General features: G+C 40.9%; 2 protein-coding genes across 2 annotated transcripts; one reads left to right on the forward strand and one right to left on the reverse strand.

The window, feature by feature from the left end:
* Nucleotides 1–1506: 1506 nt before the first annotated feature.
* LOC109623079 (uncharacterized) lies at nt 1507–22660 on the reverse strand. The gene is made up of 4 exons (XM_020077539.3): nt 21570–22660; nt 3359–4483; nt 3067–3184; nt 1507–2424 (listed from the first exon to the last, which is right to left on the reverse strand). Exons 1-4 carry the CDS (start codon nt 22472–22474, stop codon nt 2155–2157), a joined length of 2418 nt encoding a protein of 805 aa, XP_019933098.3. The 5' UTR covers nt 22475–22660; the 3' UTR covers nt 1507–2154.
* On the forward strand, nt 6814–9117 carry LOC134286140 (circumsporozoite protein-like). The gene is given in 2 exon segments (XM_062847730.1): nt 6814–6847; nt 8390–9117. Coding segments are annotated over 2 exon segments (762 nt in total).

Genomic DNA, 22660 nt, shown 5'->3' on the forward strand with positions numbered 1-22660 from the left:
AGGAGAATATCTATATATCTATATCTATATATATATAAACATGAGTTTGAAGTCCCTTTGAGGCAACAAAAGTCAAGAACGGGTGAACCGATCTGCATGGCTGTTGAACGCTTCGATTCGTATTCATGGTGGCTGTGTTTATAAGTAAAAAAAGTTACGAAAATGAACTAAAAAAAAGGAAATTTAGAAAGTACTGATTTGTTATGACCGGGGAAGAAAATCAACGCGATCGAAATGAAACCAATCTAGAGTGCCATGTTTCAATTGACAATTGTCAAACCACCACAACTTGGCAAGACAAAGTTTGCCGGGACAGCTAGTATGAAATAAAAAAACAAACTCCGGACGAAAACACTTCCATTCACAAGACATCTTTTGAAAGGTTTCCGGGAAGAATCCGTGGAAGAGTTTTGGATGGAATTTTTGTTTAATACCCCAGAGAAAATCCCGAAAAAAAAGTTCGAAAAGTATCCTTTTAATGATTTCAGGAGGAAGCCTTGCAAAAATTCGAAGAGAAATCTCTGAGGAGGTATCTTATGAAGATTTTCGGGAAAACATCTTAAATAGTTTCGAGAAGAATCCTTGAAAAAAGTCCGGAATAAATCCCTGGAAGAATACCTGATTAAATTTGACAAGGAATATCAGGAGAATCCAGAAATTGAATCAAAGCCTCAATCAGAATTTGTGAACGAAGCCCTGTCAAAATTTGAGGAGAAATATGTAAAAAAAATGAGAAAAAATATGTAAAACTGAGAAACCCATATTAACCCGCAGAAGAGTAGCCTTAGCAAGAATTTCCAAAGATGCCCCTGGAACAATTCCAAATGGAATCCATGCAGTCATTTTGGCACAAAGCTATTGAAGGAGTTCAAGTTAAATCCGATAGAATCTCTAAGACAATTCTGGAAGAAGTCACTGGAAATATTTCGGATGATTCTCTTGGATTCGTTCCGGAACGAATACCAAGAAGTATTTCTATTGGAGTCCCCGTAACTATTCCGGGACAAATATCGGCAAAATTTTCAGAATGAATTCCAAGGAAATCATCCGAGAGAAAGCCTTGATGAAATGAGGAGAAATGTTTGGAAGAAACTCTGGAGATATTCCTGGAAAAATATCAGGAGAATTCCTTGGAAGGATTCCAGTAGAAATCTCTCGCGAGATTTCTGGAGGAACCACTGAAAGACTTACGGCTTCTCTTCCCTTTCGAAGGAAGAACGTATTTTTGTGAGCTGTCGGGAGTGGGATTCGATACCAGGTCCTCGGGCGTGATAGTCACGTGTTCTAACCATCATACCAGGTGGATCGCCCGGATAACATGTTTTGGTCAAACAAAATAAGAGAGGTTCTTGGATTCAACGTGAAACCAAAATAAAAGGTATTTCAGTTTCTCAAAACCTTTACCGGACTAATTGGACATCAAAATGTTTCTTGGGCGGTATAAGGTGCCCGCATCGCTCCTAAATCCCCCTATTGACGTCTGTCATCGAACAGTTTAAACCAATGTTTCATCGTTTAAACATTTAATAGATTCATAAAATTGCTTCGATTTGCACTTCAGCACTATTCTAAAATTGTACAAAGATGTCATTCTAACAGAGAAATACTTTTGAATCAACATTTTCGTGTTCTACATTTAAAAGGCATTGCTGGTTGGTTAAAAAACGGTTCCTTAGTCTTAGATCTAAACAATATGTGTACAAAGCACTACACCTGGACGGCTTACGTTTCTACCTACTACAGATACTTTTCGATCGTCTTACATGCTAAACAAAATTGATGGAGATTCTCAGTGGATTCTCCGGTGGCAAATGGCCTCCGTTTTGGACGGAATGTTAGTTGAACACCTTTCTTTTTTCATTTAAGAGCTAACCGGAATGTGTCGGTTGAGGTTTACTCGCAGATTCAGAAAATTTCATTATGAATTGATACACAGACAAACAGACGTAACACTGGTAAAATTTCAGCTGATTATGATTTTCCATCTACTGGACCTGCTGGAATTAACTAAGGCAAATGCATCTTTGTGTTACGTCCGTTCGTCTGCAGTTGAGAATTTGACCCGTGTTGCGTCACCTAACTTGCTAATCAAGTGACCGCCAAGCTACCAAAAGTACGAATACTCGCGTCATGGCCTACTCTAACATCTCCGGCCTACCGCGTCCACCGCCGGAACAACATCCAGCTCAGCAGCAGCACGACACTCAGGATGGTGAACTCCACCCGCAAGGCGGCAGCACCGGCCAGGCGGCATTTGAAGGTGTCGTAGCGGCTCTTCTCGTCGTTGACAATGTTGAGGAACTCGGCCTCGACCAGCTGCCCGTCGAAGTAGGTGATCGGATCCTCGTACGGGTACTCGTAACCCTGCAGGCACTCGCATTTGTAACCACCGAGTTCGTACTCGCGACCCTGGATCGGAACGCACTGATACGGGGGGAAGAAAGGGGAAGCAGACGTTAAAGGGTTAAACAATCAGTCTCGATATAATTTGATTTCGGAGCGGAGGGCATCCGCCACCGAAGTGCATTTCCTGTTTAGGGGTGGTTCATGAATTAAGCGTTGAGCGAGGTCAATGTCCTTCGCGTGCACACGTCATTTTAGCTGGAGAGAGAGAGGTCCGTGGCGTTACTTTCCACCAAGCAGTGAGTGACGGCAGTGTTGGAATTTCGGAGCCAAGTTCGGAGCCCTTCACATACTCTGGAAAGTTCAATAATCTCTTCCAACACTTCCAACGCCATCGTAGAGTGGCAAGTTTCGCATCAGCAGCAGCAGGCTGCTGTTTGTTTTGCGTGTTAGATGCATTTGGCTACCGAAGTAGGCCTTGCAATACCGGGGACATTCATCTCGCTTACTGCGATGCGAATGAAGGGGTGCAAGAACAAAAGATCGTGCATACGTAAACGACGACGGCCGGCGACCACGGCGCAGGGAAGAACAAAAGATTGTCGTCGTCGTCGTCTAGCAAAGATTTTTTTATGTCTCCTTTTCTCTGGTTCTGTAGCCAACGACCACCGCCTTTATAGGAACTGCACTGGAAATGCAATGAAAACAACTCGGTATACTCACATATGAGGACTTTTCGTCGCATTTATGGGTATTTTTAAATGCATTCGGAACGTAGTAGTCATCCGGACACTGGTTGATATCCAGCCCTAGCATATTCATCGAAACTGCGACGATCCCCCTGTTTTGATGATTGCGCCGGACGCAAGGGAAGAAAGAGGTGAGAAAAAAGTGCATTCAATATCAAACGGGTTTCCAATTTCCCAATGGACGAGACGCAATTGCACGAATGTAATTGCAAGGAAATGCAACCGCCGCCAACTGCGATGGCTCCCATCCCTCCCGTCATACTTACTTGAACTCCAGCTTCACCTTTAGACTGTCGAACCCGAAGAAGGGCGCCGCATAGGTTACGAGCCATTTCTTCACGTAACCCTTACACTCGAACTTCGGCGCCGTCCAGAAACCATGATCCATCGTAGCCGCGTGGTAGAAATTCGGATAGTGCTCGTACTTCTGCGAATGCTCTCCGGTCTCGTTGTGACGAATACGCATCTTCATGTAGTATTTTTCGAGCGAGTCGAAATTCGCCGCCCATCGCTGCTTCAACAATTTGAAATACGGCAACTCGGTGTAGTCCTCCCCAGTCTTGTTGATCCGAGCCACGTCTTCCAACTTGAACTTCCTGGAGTTCTTCTGCGTCTTGTACGCGTACGGCGCAAACAAGGTCCTATTGGTGAACTTACTTCTATCCCAGTACGTCGCCGCCGTCCAGATCCTCGAGTTGCCCATCACAAGCGACAGCGTCTCACCCATCATTTGATCCTCGGTCAGCGGCTTATCCGCAACCCGTTTCCCGGAGTATACCTCCAGTGGATCGGAAATCTGGAGGAACGCACTGATAAAGTTCGCCAATCGCAGCGCCATCTTGGCTTCGTTCGCAAACTGCTTATGCGCCCCGAACGCCACGTCTCCGTTCAGCACCAAATCTTGTGCGTGGAAGTTATTGCAGGTGTTCTCCGTCACTCCGAGGATGAAGTTCAGCACCTCGTTCACGTTGACCTTCTCGGAGTGCAGCGAGGTCGCCCCCTTTGTGTAATTCTTGTACTCGTAGTAATGGTTCAGATACCTCTCCCGCGTGTACTGCGGCAACCGGTACCAATCGATCGGTGTCTTGTGGATCCAACCGATACGCTTGCAGTCGAAGCCGTTGTAGTACTGTTCGTCACTTGCCCGCTCCAGTATCTCACCTAGGAAGGGACGCCGCACCACTGACGGTAATCGGAACCCGGGTCGACAGCGGCACTGGTAACCTCCACGGCGAAATCCCCACCCGTCCAATGGTTCACACTCGGTGGTTTCCTTTTTGCAGCGGGCCGTATCGGCGAACTTGTTCTTGCCCTTGTTGCCTTCGCCTTTCGGGCACTGATTGATGTCTATACGCTCGAAGTCCATTTCGATGACCGAGACTGCGGTGTATCTGAAAGAATTGGGAAAAGAAAATACCATCAGAATAGATAATGATAATTTATAACTTGCTGATGGGGTTCCCCCAAGAGCTTCTTCTGGGATTATCCCAGGCATTCTTCCTGGGATTCCTCAAAAAGTTCCTTCTACGGGTTCTGCAGCATTTCTTCCAACGATTCCTCAGGGAGCTCTGTATGAGATTCGTCGAGAGGTTTATTGAGACTTCCTTTAGATGCTCCCTCTGGAATTCGTCCATTAGTTCCTCCAGAGACTCCTAAAGAGTTTTCTTGTGAGATTCCTCCAAGAGTTATTTCTGGGATTCCTTCAGGAACTCCTTGCGGGATTGCTCTTGAGATTCCTTCTGGGATTTCTCCAGGAATTTCTTCTGGGATTCCGCAAGACTCTTAGAGGGGTTTCAAGATTCCTACAGGAATTCCTTATAAGATTTCCCCCGGAAGTCTTGCAGGGATTCCTCTAGGAATGACTTCCCAGAAATCCCGAATAGTTCCTCAAGGAATCTCAGAAGAAGGAAGATGATCTTCTTGAAGTGTCCCAGAAGGAACCTCTAGAGAAATATCAAAAGAAGCTCATTTAGGAGTCCCAGATTGAACTAATCATCAATTTCAGTAAAAAAAATGCTAGAAGTAACTCCGGGAGGAATCCTTAAAGGAACATCTGGAGGAATCCCAGAAAGAGCTCCTGGAGAAATCTCAGAAGGTGGAATCCTCTAATGGAGGGGTCTTGGAAAAATCTGTTTGAAGAACCCTAGAAGAAACTTCTAATAAAATCCCTGCAAAACTTCTGAAGGTATCTCAGAAGAAACTATTGGAGCAACATCAATATTGGAAGAAATTCCCTGCAAAAACCTCTGAAAGAATTGGGAAAAGAAAATGCCATCAGAATAAATAATTATAATTTATGTCTTGCTGATGGGGTTCCCCCAGGAGCTGCTTCTGGGATTTCTCCAGGATTTTCTTCTGGGATTACCCCAGGCATTCCTGTGATTCCTCAAAGAGTTCCTTCCTCGGAATCTGCAGCATTTCTTCCAGGAATTCCTCAGGGAGCTCTGTATGAGATCTTTCGAGAGGTTTATTGAGACTTCCTTCGGATGCTCCCTCTGGAATTCGTTCAGGAGTTGCTCCAGAGACTCCTAAAAAGTTTTCATCTGAGATTCCTCCAAGAGTTGTTTTCGGGATCCCTGCAGGAGCTCCTACTGGGATTGCTCTTGAGATTCCTTCCGGGATTTCTCCAGGAATTTCTTCTGGCATTCCGAAAGGAATGACTTTCCGTGATGTTTTTCTTGGAGGGGTTTAAAGATTCCTCCTGGTATTCCTTTTGAGATTCCCTCAGGAACTCTTGCATTCCTCTAGGAAGGACTTCCCAGAGATCCCAAAAATCCCAGAAAGAGTTCCTCAAGGAATCTCAGAAGAAGGAAGAAGATCTTCTTGAGGTGTCCCAGAAGGAACCTCTACAAGAATGTCAGAAGAAGCTCATTTAGGAGTCTCAGATTGAACTCGTGATCAATTTCAGTAAAAAAAAAATGCAGGAGGAATGTTAGAAGGATCTCCGGGAGGAATCCTAAAAGGAAAATCTAGAGGAGTCCCAGAAAAGCTCCTGGAAAAATCTCAGAAGGTGGATTTCTCAAATGGAGGGATCTTGGAAAAAGCTGCTTGAAGATTCCTAGAAGAAACTTCTAGTATTGGAGCAATATCGGAAGAAATTTCTGCAAGAACCTCGGAAACGATTCCTGGAGGATTCTGGAAATCCTAGATACATCCCTGACAGAAATCTTAGAGAAATCGTAAAAGGAATCTCTGAAGAATTCCTCAAGAAGTTCCTGGAGCAATTTCAGAAAAAACTCTTGTGGAAATCCCAGAAGGAATCTAAGAAGATTTCTTTAACTCCAGGAAAATCACAGAAAGAACCTTCTGAGGATTCCTGAACAAACCCCAGAAAGAATCCCATTGTACACAACTGCCAAGCAAAGGCGCAAACACAAGTTTGTCATTTTCATTAGAGAACTGTCAATGGTCTGTCGGGCCATTCTAGCATATTGAGCTACATGGTTTTGTGTCTTCTGAGTGTGATATGCAGCAGCTAGAGCGGAAAATTTCTCCGGCAAAGAGGTGGACCTTACTAGGACCAGCGTTTAGAAACGCGTCCAAAAGATGCTGAAACCGCCTCCCACTGTCGTACCCTGAGATCCGGAATTATACAAAATCAATCCAGCACCGCCTCAACAGGCTGAAGCTGAACCTGAGCTTGAAATGTTCTCTTTGAATTGTTCCGGGCCGGACGATAAGTGTTTTCTACGGAAGGGGCGAGGACGCAATCATACCGAATATGTTCCGCTCCGGAGAATTTGACATATGTGGCCGTATGTCGTGTGGTCAGGTTTTTTTCCAGGATTTTTTCATCAGGTTCCTTAAACTAATCAGCTATGGGATTGTTTTTCTTTACTTGCTTCGGGAACAAGTTCGAGAAATACTACAAATACTTCTCGTACTTGTAAAAACTTCAAAAATCCTTGGTGAAATTCTTCAAGAATATCTAATACATTCAGCGAATTCTCCTAAATTGCCAAACAATAGCCATGCTCTTGGAAATTTTACCAGGGATTCTTCCATAAGTTCCTTCGACAATTCATGTAGGGGTAAATTAGTAATACATATTCCCCAAGAGTACAGTTATGTTTTTATATCTATTACTTCGGTAATTACATTTGAAAAGACTTCTGAATTATCTCCAGCGAAACCCTCTGGAAAATACTGAAAAAGTTCCTCTGGGTATTTCTCCAAGAAGTTCCCTCTAAAAATTTCATCAGAAATGTCTGTAGGAGTTCCACCAGAACTACCGCTAGGAAGTCTTCTGGTAAATCCATAGAACATCACTCTAGGAGTTCCAGTGAGTGTTCCGGAAGGAAGTCTCATTGGAATTTCATATAAGATATCCACAGGGAATTCCTCCAGAAGCCCAATTGGAGATTCTTCCAACAGATCCGCTACAAGCTTTCGGGGATTCTTTCAGGAGTTCCAACGAGAGAATCCTCTGGAAGTTCCACCAAAAATACCTTCAGGAGTTCCACTGGGAATTTCTATAAGGGTATCAACGGAAATTGGAGTTTCCCCTTCTACGAGTTTCACCGAGACTAAGTTTCACCGGGCATTACTATTGGAGTTTTACCGGGAATTCCTGTAAAAGTTCATCCGAGAAGTCATCTACGAGTTCCACCGGGAATTCCTGTATGAGTTCCGCCGATAATTTCTATAGCAGTTTCACTGGGAGTTCCTGAAGAAATTCAACCAGGGCTTCTTCTACGAGCACCACCAGGAATACCTGCATACGTTCTACCGGTCATTTCTATAGGAATTTCGCCGGAGATTCCTATAGGAGTTCAATCGAGAATTCATCTGAGAGTTCCACCGGGAATTCTAATATGAATTCCTCTTTGCATTTCCTGTAGGAGTTTCACTGCAGATTTCTGAAGGTGTTCAACTAGGAATTTCCGTAGGATTTCAATCGGGAATTCCATACGAGATCCATGAAGGCATTTATATAGGAGTATTTTTTTTATTACTGAGAATACCTATAGGAGTTTAACCGAGAATTCCCCAACGTGTGTCAGCGGGAAACCCTTTTGAAGTTTCACTGGTAATTCCAGTAGGAATTCATTCGAGAATTTCTGCATGTGTTCCGAAGGGAAGTTTTATGGGATTTTTTCCGGAAATTCCCATAGGAGTTGCACCGAGAGTTGCTGTAGAAGCTAAACCAAGAATTTCTCCAGACCTAACACCGGAAATATCTACTACTAGGTTCTACAAGAAATCTCTTGGAAGTCTTTTCGAGAACTTTTCCAGAAATCTTTCCAAAGGTAATGGTAAAGGTAATGGTAAAGGTAATGATAAAGATAATTGTATAGGTAATGGTAAAGGTAATGGTAAAGGTAATGGTAAAGGTAATGGTAAAGGTAATGGTAAAGGTAATGGTAAAGGTAATGGTAAAGGTAATGGTAAAGGTAATGGTAAAGGTAATGGTAAAGGTAATGGTAAAGGTAATGGTAAAGGTAATGGTAAAGGTAATGGTAAAGGTAATGGTAAAGGTAATGGTAAAGGTAATGGTAAAGGTAATGGTAAAGGTAATGGTAAAGGTAATGGTAAAGGTAATGGTAAAGGTAATGGTAAAGGTAATGGTAAAGGTAATGGTAAAGGTAATGGTAAAGGTAATGGTAAAGGTAATGGTAAAGGTAATGGTAAAGGTAATGGTAAAGGTAATGGTAAAGGCAATGATAAAGGTAATGGTAAAGGTAATGGTAAAAGTAATGGAAAAGGAAATGATAAAGGTAATGGTAAAGGCAATGGTGAAGGTAATGGTGAAGGTAATGGTAAAGGTAATGGTATAGGTAATGGTAAAGGTAATGGTAAAGGTAATGGTGAAGGTAATGGTAAAGGTAATGGTAAAGGTAATGGTCAAGGTGATGGTGAAGGTAATGGTAAAGGTAATGGTAAAGGTAATGGTTAAGGTAATTGTAAAGGTAATGGTAAAGGTAATGGTAAAGGTAACGGTAAAGGTAATGGTAGAGGTAATGGAGGTAATGCAAACTTCAAGAGGAGATATATGTCAGATCCGTGTAAACTTAGTAAATATTGAACCGAACGGCGTGAAAATTTGTACGAGGAAGGTTTTTGGGGCGGGAAGGTTCATAACGTGGTCTGGAACACCTCTTGTCTCTGGAATCATGGATTTGTGTGTCAAAAAACGCAGTGGGCAGGCAGTTCGACATTTTTTTGAATAAAACTTTTTGAGGCATTCTGGGTAAATTCTTGTTAGGAATTTTCTCGAATCCTTAATCAGCGTTCCTCAGGATTATTCCAGAATTCTGTTTAGAAGGTATTATTGACTACAAATCACTACATATATCCTTGAGAAATCACAATTGGGATCAAGGTTGTTTGTACGAATGCCATTTAATCGAATGCTGTTTGTCCAAACGATATGTGGCCGAAAGGGATATTTTGCCAAACGCCGTTAAGCCGAATGCGGTTTGGCGGGATAGAATTGATTTACTAAAATAATCATTCTACTACAGCAATAGAACTCGAAAAATAAACAGCCCACGACAAAGACTTTGGTAGTTATTTCAAACGAACTTCAGGCAGGGTTTAATTACTAACGAGTTCGATGGGAATTAGAAGTGCGTCTGAAGACTAATGCAGATGGCAGTATTTTCTGATGGAATATCCGTACATCTGAAGGAACTCCCGGAAAACTCATAATGAATTCAAGCAACCACACGGTGCTTTTATTCACCTCGTGTGCTAATACCATGCTCAATTTTGGCCAATTAATAGCCTAATAAGTCGAAATATGGAGCAAATGGTAACTTGTGAAATTCCCCAGAGCAACTTCTTAAAATACACTTGGTTCAAATTTATGTTAAGAAAAACAAGAATTGCCAAGGAAACTTTTCAAGAAAATCCCGAAAAAAAGTAGAAAGAATCCTTAGAAGAGTATGAGCCATTTTACGAAGTGACAACAATGTTGATTATGATATTGATTTTCACGGGTTATTGGACGCTACCTCCTGTCAAAATTCATTCATAAAATCGGCTCGTAAAATGGACTATTTGATGTAATTATCTGAAAAATTTCCTGCATTATTGATAAGAATTTTCTGAAATTTTCGAGTCTTCAGGGAATTCTCGAAGAAACATGATGGTATCAGGTATCAGTAGGTCGGCTCTAGAGGCACGTTCTCCTCCATTCGGGAAATTTGTGCCATCGCCATGAACACGAGCCTATTCATCATTTACCTGACGGAGAAGGGAAGGAAAAAGGATAGGACATGGGAAAGGACAGGTAAGGGAATAGGATCGTCATACTCGCAAAAGCGTACCACAATGGGTTCACATAGCGTCCTGAAAAGGACACTGTAATATCGCATAAGCGTGCCACAATGGGTTCGAACAGCGCCCTGAAAAGGGCACTGTGATCATGCATAAAGCGTAAAGAGAGCCTATAGCTCTTTACCACAGCGGGTCAAGAACAACAGAACGTCCTGAAGATTCAGGTTTCTGAAGTCAGTTTCACTTAATAAGTGTTTCCCGAGTACTCGGAAACGCAATTGCGCAAAAACTGGACAGTTACATATTAAATGATACGAAGTTCCATAATCGGATTCACAGCTATCACATGCAAATGAATCAGCTTGCTGAATATTCGCCATGTGATAACTGAGTCGGCAGTGGCCAGTCAATGCTTTGACCAGCATGCTGCAATTCTGCTTTGACAGATTTGTTAGATACTTTGCCACCCCTAGAGATGGCTCAGTACAATACAATTTTGTTTGACGACATGACTCCAAACTATTCCAGTATTGTTTGTGCTGAGTGGCAGCCCAGGTGTCAATCCGAAGCTTCACCCAACACTTGGATACCGGAATAGCTGGCTCAGGGCCAATGAAGTCATGTGATGCTCCAGTGCGAGCTAACTCATCAGCCAATTCATTTCCAGCGATGGAAGAATGGCCAGGTACCCATACAAGGTGAACAGCGTTTGCTGAATTCAGCTCCTCAATTTGAGTTCGACAAGCGATAACTATCTTCGACCTGGAGTTGGCCGAAGCAAGTGCTTTAATAGCAGCCTGGCTATCTGAACAGAAGTATATTACTTTGCCCATTACGTGCTGCTGAAGTGCTGATTGCACTCCGCACATAAGAGCAAAGATTTCGGCCTGAAAAACGGTGCAGTGTCTGCCAAGTGAATAAGACTGATACAGCCTTAGCTCACGAGAATAAACACCAGCACCTGCTCGACCTTCGAGAAGGGAGCCATCAGTGCACACTGGGCCACGAGCGGGATCTAGCAAGTAAAAACCTCTAGCGTTTTGGGAGTACATTTTTTTGAGTTGGTGTCTTCTGAGACTTGTATTTATTTTACCTGTACTTTAATGTGGTGAAGAAAATTAGTTGATAATTTTGCCGCATAGGTGGCGCTGCGATACTAACTTTTTTGTCTTACGTCCTAGAGGTTTCCCGTCTTTTGCAAAGTTGTAGAGCGTGCAAAAATAAATAAAGTCGCCGAAGACTCCAAAGTTGTGTGACTTCAAATAACAAAGTTATAATAAAAATTGTAAAATTTACGTGAAAATCACGTTTTCATGACTATTTTGAATGTTTATCGCAAATTTATCAATTTTAACACTTCACACGTATTAATCAAAGTGGTCTGTGTCTGATGATACCAACTTTACAATTTTTTGGGACCTTTAAAATGATTTATTGGGCATAATAGTAAAAATTACTATGATTTTTACTAGCAGTTTTTTCAAAAAGCTGCAAATTTCGGCTTAATTTGATGCTTGCTTCAAAATATACCACTCAAGATCTATTAAATCTGAAAGTTTGCCGGAGGTATAATTTGGTGTTTTTGAGATATCTTGTTTTAAAATATTGATGTTTTTATACCTAAATTATTTTGAAAGAGATGCAAATCTTTATTCCGGAGTTGTCCTGCCATTAGACCCTCACGGATCACTTTTAAATAAAAAGTTTTATGTTTACCCAACGCCTTAATTACTTGAAATTGAAACGTTTTGTGTTTAATTGTCTTGCGCATCAATGTATTGAATCGACAATGCACATATATGTATTGGTATATTGAAAGAAAAAAAAATAATGCTTTTTGATCCTGTGTGAGCGACTTACGTTAGTGCAAAGTTCCGGTATACCAATCCGTGGAATCAATAATGATTTTCAGTTAACTCAACGTATGTTTAGATGGATATTGATGGCATTATGAAAAAAAAAACTTAGCTCATCAATGCCGTGTCATTAATTGGCACTGTGACTTAGTAAGTAAAGCACTTGTATAAGAGTCGTGAATTCAAATCTCATCTTGAGCTGAAGATTTTTTTTATAATATAACCAATAATTTATTCATTTTTACGTGTGTACGTTGAGTTAACTGAAAATCATTATTGACCACACGGATTGGTATTACGAAACTTCGCACTTGCGTGAGTCGCTCACACAGGGCCAAAACCCATTATAATTTCTTTCTTTCAATAGACCAATAAATATATGAGCACTGTTGATTCAACAAATTGATGCACAAAACAATTGAACACAAAACGTCAATTTTGAGTAATCAGGGCGATGGGTAAACATAAAACTCTTAATTGAAAAGTGATCCGTGAGGGTCTAATGGCAGGACAACTCCGGAATAAAGATTTGCATCTCTTTCAAAATAATTTAGGCATAAAAACATCAATATTTTAAAACAAGATATCTCAAAAACACCAAATTATACCTCCGGCAAACTTTCAGATTTAATAGATCTTGAGTGGTATATTTTGAAGCAAGCATCAAATTAAGCCGAAATTTGCAGCTTTTTGAAAAAAACTGCTAGTAAAAATCATAGTAATTTTTACTATTATGACCGAAAAACCATTTTAAAGGTCTCCAAAAAATTATAAAGTTGGTATCATAAGACACAGGCTACTTTGATTAACACGTGTAAAGTGTTAAAATTGATAAATTTGAGATAAACATTCAAAATAGTCATGAAAACGTGATTTTCACGTAAATTTTACTATTTTTAATATAACTTTGTTATTTGAAGTCACACAACTTTGGTGTCTTCGACAAATTTACTTATTTTTGCACGCTCTACAACTTTGCAGAAGACAGGAAACCTCTAGGACGTAAGACAAAAAAGTTAGTATCGCAGCGCCACCTATGCGGCAAAATTACCAACTAATTTTCTTCACCACCTAAAAGTACAGGTGAAATTAATACAAGTCTCAGAAGAAACAAACTCAAAAAAATGTACTCCCAAAACGCTAGAGGTTTTTACTTGCTAGATCCCGCTCGTGGCCCAGTGTGCAGTGTAACATACGATGCCGTCTGAAATACTTCTTTCCAGATAACCAGATGTCCACTCTTCCCGGGAAGGGAATTTCGTGGAAAATGTCCTATATGGAAAATTACAAGCAATTGTAAGATCACTTGGAGCAAGGACAACTTTGTCCCAATTCACCAAAAGTGGAAACAACGAGGTGTGTGTTGAACTGCGGTTCACAGGAGTTTCCTCTAGTAAACCGAGTACCCATAGGCGGTAAGTGCAAGAAAGTGCTTCTTGTTTGAGATGAATGTGTAGTGGGGCAACGTCAAAGAGAACTTCGAGCGCTGCCGTGGGAGTTGAAGAGAACGCTCCAGACATCGCCATTAAGCACATCCTTTGGAGATGGCCTAACTTTGATTGGACCGTTCTCACTTCGCCCTTTTGCCACCACACAAGACATCCATAGGCCAAGATTGGCCGAACAACAGTTGTGTAGATCCATTTGATATACTTGGGTTTTAGACCCCAAGTTGTACCAAAGGTTCGCCGGCATTGCCCGAAGGCCATACAAGCTTTCTTGATTCTGAACTCAACATGAGGTGTCCAGGAAAGCTTGGAATCAAGAATGACTCCAACGTACTTTACCTGTTCAGTCACATTGATTTCAGAATCAAAGAGACGTAAAGTTCGAACACCATTACGGTTTCGCTTTTCCGTGAAAAGAACAATAGATGTTTTACTCGGATTTACCGAAAGGCCATATTGGCGACACCAACCCTCAACTACCTGAAGAGCGTTTTGCATCAGGTCGAAAAGGGTGCTGATGCACATACCGACTAACAATGTTAGGTAGTCGTCGGCAAAACCATAAGTAGGAAAACCGCTATTATTGAGTTGCCTCAATAGCGTATCTGCTACGAGATTCCATAAAAGTGGTGATAAGACTCCCCCTTGGGGGCATCCACAAACACTCAGTTTCCTAATCGCCGCTTGACGCAATGTCGAGAAGAGATGTCGGTTTTTGAGCATTTGGTGAATCCAATTGGAAATCATTGGAGATATACCATGACCCCGTGCGGCTTCCAATATGGCATCGAAAGGCACGTTGTCAAAGGCACCCTCGATATCTAAGAAAACACCCAAGCAGGATTGCTTTTGAGCGAATGCCTTCTCGATATCGTAAACAACTTTGTGTAAAAGAGTCACAGTGGACTTTCCAGATTGGTAAGCATGTTGGTTCACATGAAGAGGCACATTGGCCAGATGAACATCACGGATGTGATGATCGACTATGCGTTCTAAGCATTTCAGAAGAAAAGAGGTCAAACTGATAGGTCTGAAGCTCTTTGCTTCTTCATACGACGCGCGACCCACTTTCGGAATAAACTTCACAGTAATATCCCGCCAGGATTTGGGAATATACCCTGTAGCAAAACTGCAAACAAGTAGTTGTTTCAAAACATGTTTGAAATGATCAAATCCCTTCTGAAGCAAAATAGGATAAATCCCATCTGCCCCAGGAGATTTGAAAGGTGCAAAGCTATTAAGTGCCCATTCAATCGATTCTAAAGTTATGATACTCCGAGCCGAAGCTAAAGAATCATAACTACAAGAAAAGACATCAGGTTCATCCGAAGATGTAATATTCACACATCCGGGGAAGTGTGTACTGAATAAACATTCTAAAACTTCCTCATCAGAGGAAGTGAAATCACCATTTGGCAAACGAAGTTCGTTCACTTGAAAATCCTTAGATTTTGCAAGGATTTTGTTCAATCGACTGGCTTCACTCAGACTGGAAACATTTGTACAAAGGTTTTTCCAGCCGGATCGTTCAGCAGACCGAAGAGCTTTCTGGTAAGCCTTGCGAGCCGACCTGAAAGCCTCCGATCCAGCCGAACGTCGTCTGTTCCAACTCTTTCTACATTGTTTCCTGAGCTTCGCCAGATCGGAGTTCCACCAAGGGGTTCCTCTTGTGGTCTTCACAGACCGCAGAGGGCAGGCTTCTTCAAAAGCTTCCATGATGAAGGCCGTTGTAGTATCAACGGCATCATCTAAATCACTTGGAGTGTCAATTGATGGTGAGTATCCATGAAATTTGGCTGCAACCAGATCGGTAAAGAGATCCCAGTTGGTTGACCGGGGATTCCTGAAATGCAAAGTTTGCGAAGTAACATTCACATGTTCAAACAAGATGTAACGATGGTCAGATAAAGATTCTTCATCTGACACATGCCAATTGGTCAGCTCATGACTAATTCTGCTAGAGCAAAGCGTTATGTCTAACACTTCCTCTCTACCAGATACCATGAAGGTTGGGCGGTTGCCTATGTTAAGTAATCCAAGATCTGTACTACTTAAGTATTCCATCAAACTGGAGCCTCTCAAATTGATGTCTGAGCTGCCCCAGATTATATGGTGAGCATTAGCATCACTACCAACAATTAGCGGAAGGCCTTTTGAAGTGCAGTATGCAATGACTTGTTTGAAAGCATCCGTAGGGGATGGTTCATCATGCGGTAAATAAACCGAACAATAAACGTATTTCCTGTTGAGGTTTCCAACAGATACATCTATTGTGATAGCACATACATCTCTGGTAGTTAGTTCAGAGATGAGTGTAGCAACGATTGCGTTGTTGACAAGCACACATGCTCGAGGCATGACACGTGAGTTTGCCATTTCATTTTTACTGAAAGTAGCAAACACCGGATTCACAAGGTTTCCTAAATAGAAATTCCCCTTACGAAAGTAAGGTTCTTGGACTAACGCCACTTGGGCTGTACCATTTTGCATAAGTCTACAAAGATTGATCGTTGCTGTTCTTTTGTGCTGAAGATTGATCTGAGCTATCCTAACCGTAGCCACTACCCAAACTAGGCAAGATTAAACTCTTAACAATCACAGCACAAAAAAGAACAGCAACAATAAAGCCAGATCGGTATCGATTTGAGTGCGCCAAAGGCGAGGATTCACAGAATACACTGTGTAAAACGCATAATGCGAAACCATATAGGTGAAAATCTAAACTAATAAATAACATCTTCATAATCCCGCCCTTATTCAGCCTCAAGTATGAGATTGAAGAAGGGCAGCTGATTGTCTCGGAGAAACACAAGGTCCACCGCGCTATTGCTCCGGTTAGCACAGTAAGGGCAAATACTGTGGAGGGTGCCCTGGTACTCCACAGGCTCCGTTTGCGATTAGGTTTTTATAAGACCCCCCTAACCATTCATTCCTAGGCACGGTAAGCGTAAAGCCGCATAACACCATGAATTAGGGGTCACCTGATTAGTGGATTCCTACCACTGGAACAGGCGGTCCGTAGTGCTATTCTTAGCCAGTTGAACTAACCGCTACCGACACTACACAGCTATCTAGGCTGATCGGGAAAAGAAGTTAATATTGGTGATCAACTTCATACGGGCCCGAAAAGCCGTGAAAATAAGTCGAAATATGGAGCAAATGGTAACTTGTGAAATTCCCCAGAGCAACTTCTTAAAATACACTTGGTTCAAATTTATGTTAAGAAAAACAAGAATTGCCAAGGAAACTTTTCAAGAAAATCCCGAAAAAAAGTAGAAAGAATCCTTAGAAGAGTATGAGCCATTTTACGAAGTGACAACAATGTTGATTATGATATTGATTTTCACGGGTTATTGGACGCTACCTCCTGTCAAAATTCATTCATAAAATCGGCTCGTAAAATGGACTATTTGATGTAATTATCTGAAAAATTTCCTGCATTATTGATAAGAATTTTCTGAAATTTTCGAGTCTTCAGGGAATTCTCGAAGAAACATGATGGACCTCGTGAAGAAATTCTACAAGGAAATTCTGGGAGAACTCATAAAATCTTCCTGATGGAGTGCATAAAGCAATTCTCGGAGAAACTTTCGGAAAATTTTCAGGACAGGTTCTTCCACGGGAAACTTATAAAGGAATTCTCGAAGAAGGAATTCCCGGAAGAACTGTTCACGAATTTCTCCGGGGGAACTGCTGATGGATTTCCCAAAGTATCATTGGCAAAACTTTTCGAGTGAACCATATTGTAATTTGTGAAGGAATTCTTCAGGAGGATTTCCAGAATGAATTCCCAGAGGAGACCTTAAACAGCTTTTCTGGGGAAGCCTTGAAAAAAATCCAAGAAAATGTATTGTTGGAATTCCCAGAGATATTTCGGAAGCAACTCCCTAGAGGACCTTCTGAAGTAATTTTAGAACTCTTGGGAAAGGAACTGCTGAGGGAATACCTTCTGAATAGAAAAAAAAAAACTACTGAACACGTTGGAAAATTTCCGGTTGAACTCCTACAGGAATTTTCGGTAAAACTCATATTTAAATTATCGGTAGAGCTCCTACAGATATTCCCGGTAAAACTCCCCTCTGAAATCTTAGAGAAATTCTTAAAGGAAATCTCAATGGAATTCTTGGGGAAACTGCTAGAGGAATTCCCGGTGGTACTTCGAAAGGAATTCCTCTAGCAGTTCCCATGGAAATTTCTGGTGAAACTTCCAGAGAAATTTCTAGCGGAGCTTCTTTAGGGATTCCTGGTGCCACTCCTATAGAAATGAGCGATGAAATTCAAGTACTCCTCCAAAGATGCCTACAAGTTTCCCTCAAGAATGCATATATTCCTGTCCATATATTTCTTTGGAAATTTCTCCGGATATTCTTGCACGAATTTCTCCAGGAACTTTCCGTAGGTCTTCTTCGGGTTTTTTTTTCGAGAAATTTCTCAAGAGACTGATTTTGAAACTTCACACGAGAAGTTTCTTCAGAATTTGCACCTGGTATTCCTTCATGCATTGCTAGAGAAGCTCGTGCATGTATTCCTTCATGTATTTCTTTTCATATTTCTGAAGGAAATGCACCAGGAGTTTTTCTTTGGAATTACTCCACGAATTCCTCCAAAATTTTCTTAAGATATAAAGGATTCTATTTGAAATTCTTTTAGGGTTTTCCTTAAGAATTTGAGACACTTTCTCAGGAGTACTTTCATAAATTATTATACTCCATGTAATCTGGGATTCTCTGAGAATTTTAGTTAGAAATGCCTCTGGAAAGTTCTTTAGAAATTAATCTGGAACTTTCTTCAGGGGTCTCTCGTGAATTTCATCCAGGGATTGCTCAGGGTTTAATAAGACCTTTCATCTGGGTTTCCTTCAGAAGTTTGTCCTGTGATGCTTCCGGAACTTTAACAAAGAATCTCTCAGTAATTCCTGTGAAAATTAATCTACTCCTTACCATTTGTATTTTTTTTTTTCAAGAAGTTCTTTCATGAATACCTGCAAAGAGTTCTCCAGTTCTTCCAAGTATTTTCTCGAAGCTTCCTTTAAACATTTCATTTTCTAATGGTTTTCTGAAAACATCCCTCAGGATTTTGTTTCTGTTTCGGAAGGATTTCCTTCAAAAAATTAGTGTACTAATCCCTAATTTGAATAAGAAAATGTTCTATGTCTATGCTTCAGAGATATCTCCAGGAGTTCTTCCAAGGATGCCTTCAGGAACTACTCCATTCTATGGGTTCATTAGAAACTCCATCAGTACCTTTATCTGAAATTTCTGCAGGGATTTCTGTAGACATTTTGTCAGAAATTCCTCCAGAATTCCAAAAAAATCCTGCAGAAATTTCTCAAACTATTTTTCTTGGAACTATTTTCAATTTTCTCTTTTTCTAGAAATTAGGGAGGCTGTTTCATGTATTCTACCAGGAGCTCATCAAGAAATAACTTCAGAAACTTCAGGAACTTTGTCCAGGAATCCCCCCAGAAAATGTTTAAGAATTTCTTCTTGGAGCCTCCAAAGCTATCATCAGAAGCTTTTTTAAGGAATTCCTTCAGACAATCTTCCAGAGTTTTTTTTTATAGAAATTCCTTCAGAGTTGATTTCAAGAATTCATCCAACGGAACAAGTCCAGCAGGAATTTTTTAAAGGGTCCTAGGATATATTTATGACGGAACCACAGAAGCAGCTCTTAAAAATCTTTGTATGAACTCCTTCAGGAATATCTGAAGGAATTTCTCAAGGATTCCTATGGGTACCATTTCCAATGGAATCCCTTCACGAGTTTTGAAGATTCTTTTAGGGGAGTTTCTAAAAATCTCCAAGAACAAATCTTTCGAAGAAATCCCTTGCTTAAATTCTTGAAGAAATCTCTAAACTTCTGAAGAAGATTCTGGAAATATTTTTGAGAAAATCTCTTAAGGAATTTCAGAAGGAACCCTGGCAGAAATTTCTGATAGAATCCTTGTGGAAACTCAGACAGTAGTCTTGCATGAATCTCTAGAGGAAAATCTGAAGAAATCCCAGGGAAATTCTTAAAGGAATCCCATGGAAGAGTTTCTCAAGAACTTCTTGGATAAATAGCTGGAAAAACTTCTCGGGAAACCCTTTGTGGAATTCGTAGAAAAAAATTGAGGAATTTTAGGAAAATTCATAGAGAAATACTTCAATAAAATATTTGAAGGATTTTCTTTTGTATATGTCCCTAGAAAAAAAAAATTTGTTGAATTTCCTAGAAAATATTTATGAATAAATACCTCAAAGAATCCGTCGTGCACAAATTCTTCAAGTAATCCTTAGTGGAAATGCCGGATAAATTTAAACGAAATACATAACCAAATATCTCGAGGAATTCCTGAAGGAAGCGCTGTGTGAATTCCTGTGGATATCTCTGTGGGAATGCTTTCCCGAATCACTAAAAGCAATTATGCAAAAATCTCTGGAGGGATTCCTGAAGGACTTTCTGAATGAATCTTTGAGGGAATTCTCTGACACATATATGTGGGAATATTTAATGGAATCCCTAGAGCAATTCCTAATCTAATCTCTGATGGATTTTTTGAATAAATACGTGATCGAATTTCTGAAAGAATCTCTCGAATTTCACTCTCGAAGAAACCACTGGGAGAATTTGTGAAGGAATCTTTGAAAGAATTTCTGAAGGAATCTTTGTGGTAAATAATGAATAAATTTCCGAAATATTTTGTAAACGAATCTCTAGACGAATTTCAAAAGTAGATATTTTTGAGGAAACTTCTGAAGGAAACCCTGGAGAAATTTCTTAAACTATCCCTGCAAGAATTTCTGAAGAATTCGCTGGGAGGAGTTTTTGAAAGAAACTTTCGTATATTTTAAGATCATATTCCTAGAGGAATTTCTGAAGGTATATATGGAGTAATTTTGGAAGGAATCAATAGAACATTTCCTTAAGGAATCCTTGGACAAATGTATGGGAGAATCACCATGAATAATGTATAAATGAATCTCCAGGAAAACTTCTAGAAAGTCCTTGGAAAAAAAATGGTGGATACTTAGAAGAATTTCAGAAGGGGTCTAGAAGATTTTCTATTCTTGGAAAAAATTTTGGATGAGTTCCAAATTTTTGATTTCCTGAAGGAATCACTGAAAGCATTCCTGGAAGAATCCGTGGATAATTTCCTGAAAAAAGTCTCGTACTGATTTCTGAAATAATTTATGGAAGAATTTCAGAAGGGGTCTAGAAGATTTTCTATTCTTGGAAAAAATTTTGGATGAGTTCCAAATTTTTGATTTCCTGAAGGAATCACTGAAAGCATTCCTGGAAGAATCCGTGGATAATTTCCTGAAAAAGGTCTCGTACTGATTTCTGAAATAATTTATGGAAGAATTTCTGTGAAAATCCATGGGATCTTTTCCTAGGGAATTTTTCAAGCAATTTCTGGAGGATCCTCTAGAGGGAATTCTGAATTAAATTCTAGATGAATTTCTGATCCAATCAATATGGCGTAAAAGAACTTTCAGAAGAATTCCGCAAAGGACCTCCTGAAAGGAGTTCCTGAAAGATTTTCTCCAAAAGGAATTCATGGAAAAAAATCTTGAAAGAATTTTCATAGAAATCTCATTACACATCCCTGCCAAAATTTCCCAAAAAAATCCTCCGAAAGATTTTTTCAAGTATTCAAGGAGGATTTTCTGAGGCAATCCATGCAAGGTTTTCTAGAAGAATTTTTCAAGAAATTTTGGAGGTATATGGAGTGTAGTCTACGAACAGTTTACGCATTAAATAAAAAAAAATGTCTAGTGAACAAAGGTGGGATGGACATTCGACGTTCAAGAACAAAGTACACTTCAATCAGCTAGTAGCTGAAATAACATTTCAAAGGCACATGGCACCATCACCGCTGGGTGGTATAATTAGGGGTTTTTGTTGTGTCTGGATGGACGCCCTAGATTAAAATGTAATAGATTGAATAATCATAATCAACCAAAACTTACTTGGGATATTCAATGTGCCGGAACTGCGTATGTCTTGGATAGATATCAGCAATGGGAACCACGGCGGCCACCAGCCACCTGTTGGACCGACCACAATCAAAGTACGGCCTAGTGAACCGCACCGGACCAGGGTCTTCATCGGCACCCGGTGGTCCGTGGAACGTAAACGTCTCGTTGGTGTTGTTAGCATACCGGATCTCCACCTGGTACGTCGTCTTCGTGTCGTGTCGATTCTCCACAATATCCGGAAGCCACGCTTTGTACCATTCGTTGATTTTGTAGAAATCGGTGGTGTAATCGTGCGAGATCGAGTCCGGCGAGAAGGAGCCCAAGTCCCGCACGTCAAAAGTGTTCATCGTGGAGATCTTGTGCAGATGAATAGGATCGTTGAAGTCGTCTAGACGGAACGTGCGGGGGGCGAAGCGGGGGAAGGTTTTGTTGAAGAACCCTCGGTAGGACGATGAGAATGATGTATTCGGAGAAAAGTACACTGCCGAAGCGTTGATGGACGGGTTAGCGGAAACGTCTGCCACGGTGGACAAGAAATAGTACATCATGCCCGGATCGTACGTATCGTTGATGGCAGGCCGAATGAACCGACTCTGCAGTACGTAACTCCAGAAGAACCCCCTCGTCAGCGCCATGTTGTGCAGCAGCAGCAGTGCCGTTCGATTGGGGAAGATCGGATTCTGATCGAACTCTTTGATATCCGGTAGATGCGAAACCGTTTCCTCCGGCAGAAACAGATCACTCACATGTAAAATTGGACAGTTATCTGCCGTGGCCCGATCGAACTTCACTTTAATTTCATCGAAAGCATCTTTCGGTTGCCACTCGTACTGAGCTAACACACCCACAAAAATTCCTAACGCTATTAGCGCCCCGCAGCGCCACAGAATCGACATTTTCCCTATCTTATAACACGCGCGGCACCCACAGTAATCGATTTCAACTAATTTCACCCCAAATCAGTCCTAAATCTGAGCCATTTCTCCGTCAGAAACAAAAATCCACAAGGCACTTGTTTGCTGGTACTGAACTTTTGGCTACGCCCGAAATGAATATGGCTGGCTCGTCACCGGAGACGATGG

Source organism: Aedes albopictus, chromosome 1 (assembly GCF_035046485.1).
Source record: "Aedes albopictus strain Foshan chromosome 1, AalbF5, whole genome shotgun sequence".
Lineage (NCBI taxonomy): Eukaryota > Metazoa > Arthropoda > Insecta > Diptera > Culicidae > Aedes > Aedes albopictus.

Bases quoted from the DNA above. Each gene is read 5' to 3' on its own strand.
- LOC109623079 (XM_020077539.3), bottom strand. From the start codon at position 22,474: ATGTCGATTCTGTGGCGCTGCGGGGCGCTAATAGCGTTAGGAATTTTT. The intron at 4,484-21,569 runs GTAAGTTTTGGT...CAATTCTTTCAG, and splicing joins CGGCACATTGAATATCCCAA to ATACACCGCAGTCTCGGTCA. The intron at 3,185-3,358 runs GTAAGTATGACG...TCATCAAAACAG, and splicing joins AAGGTGAAGCTGGAGTTCAA to GGGGATCGTCGCAGTTTCGA.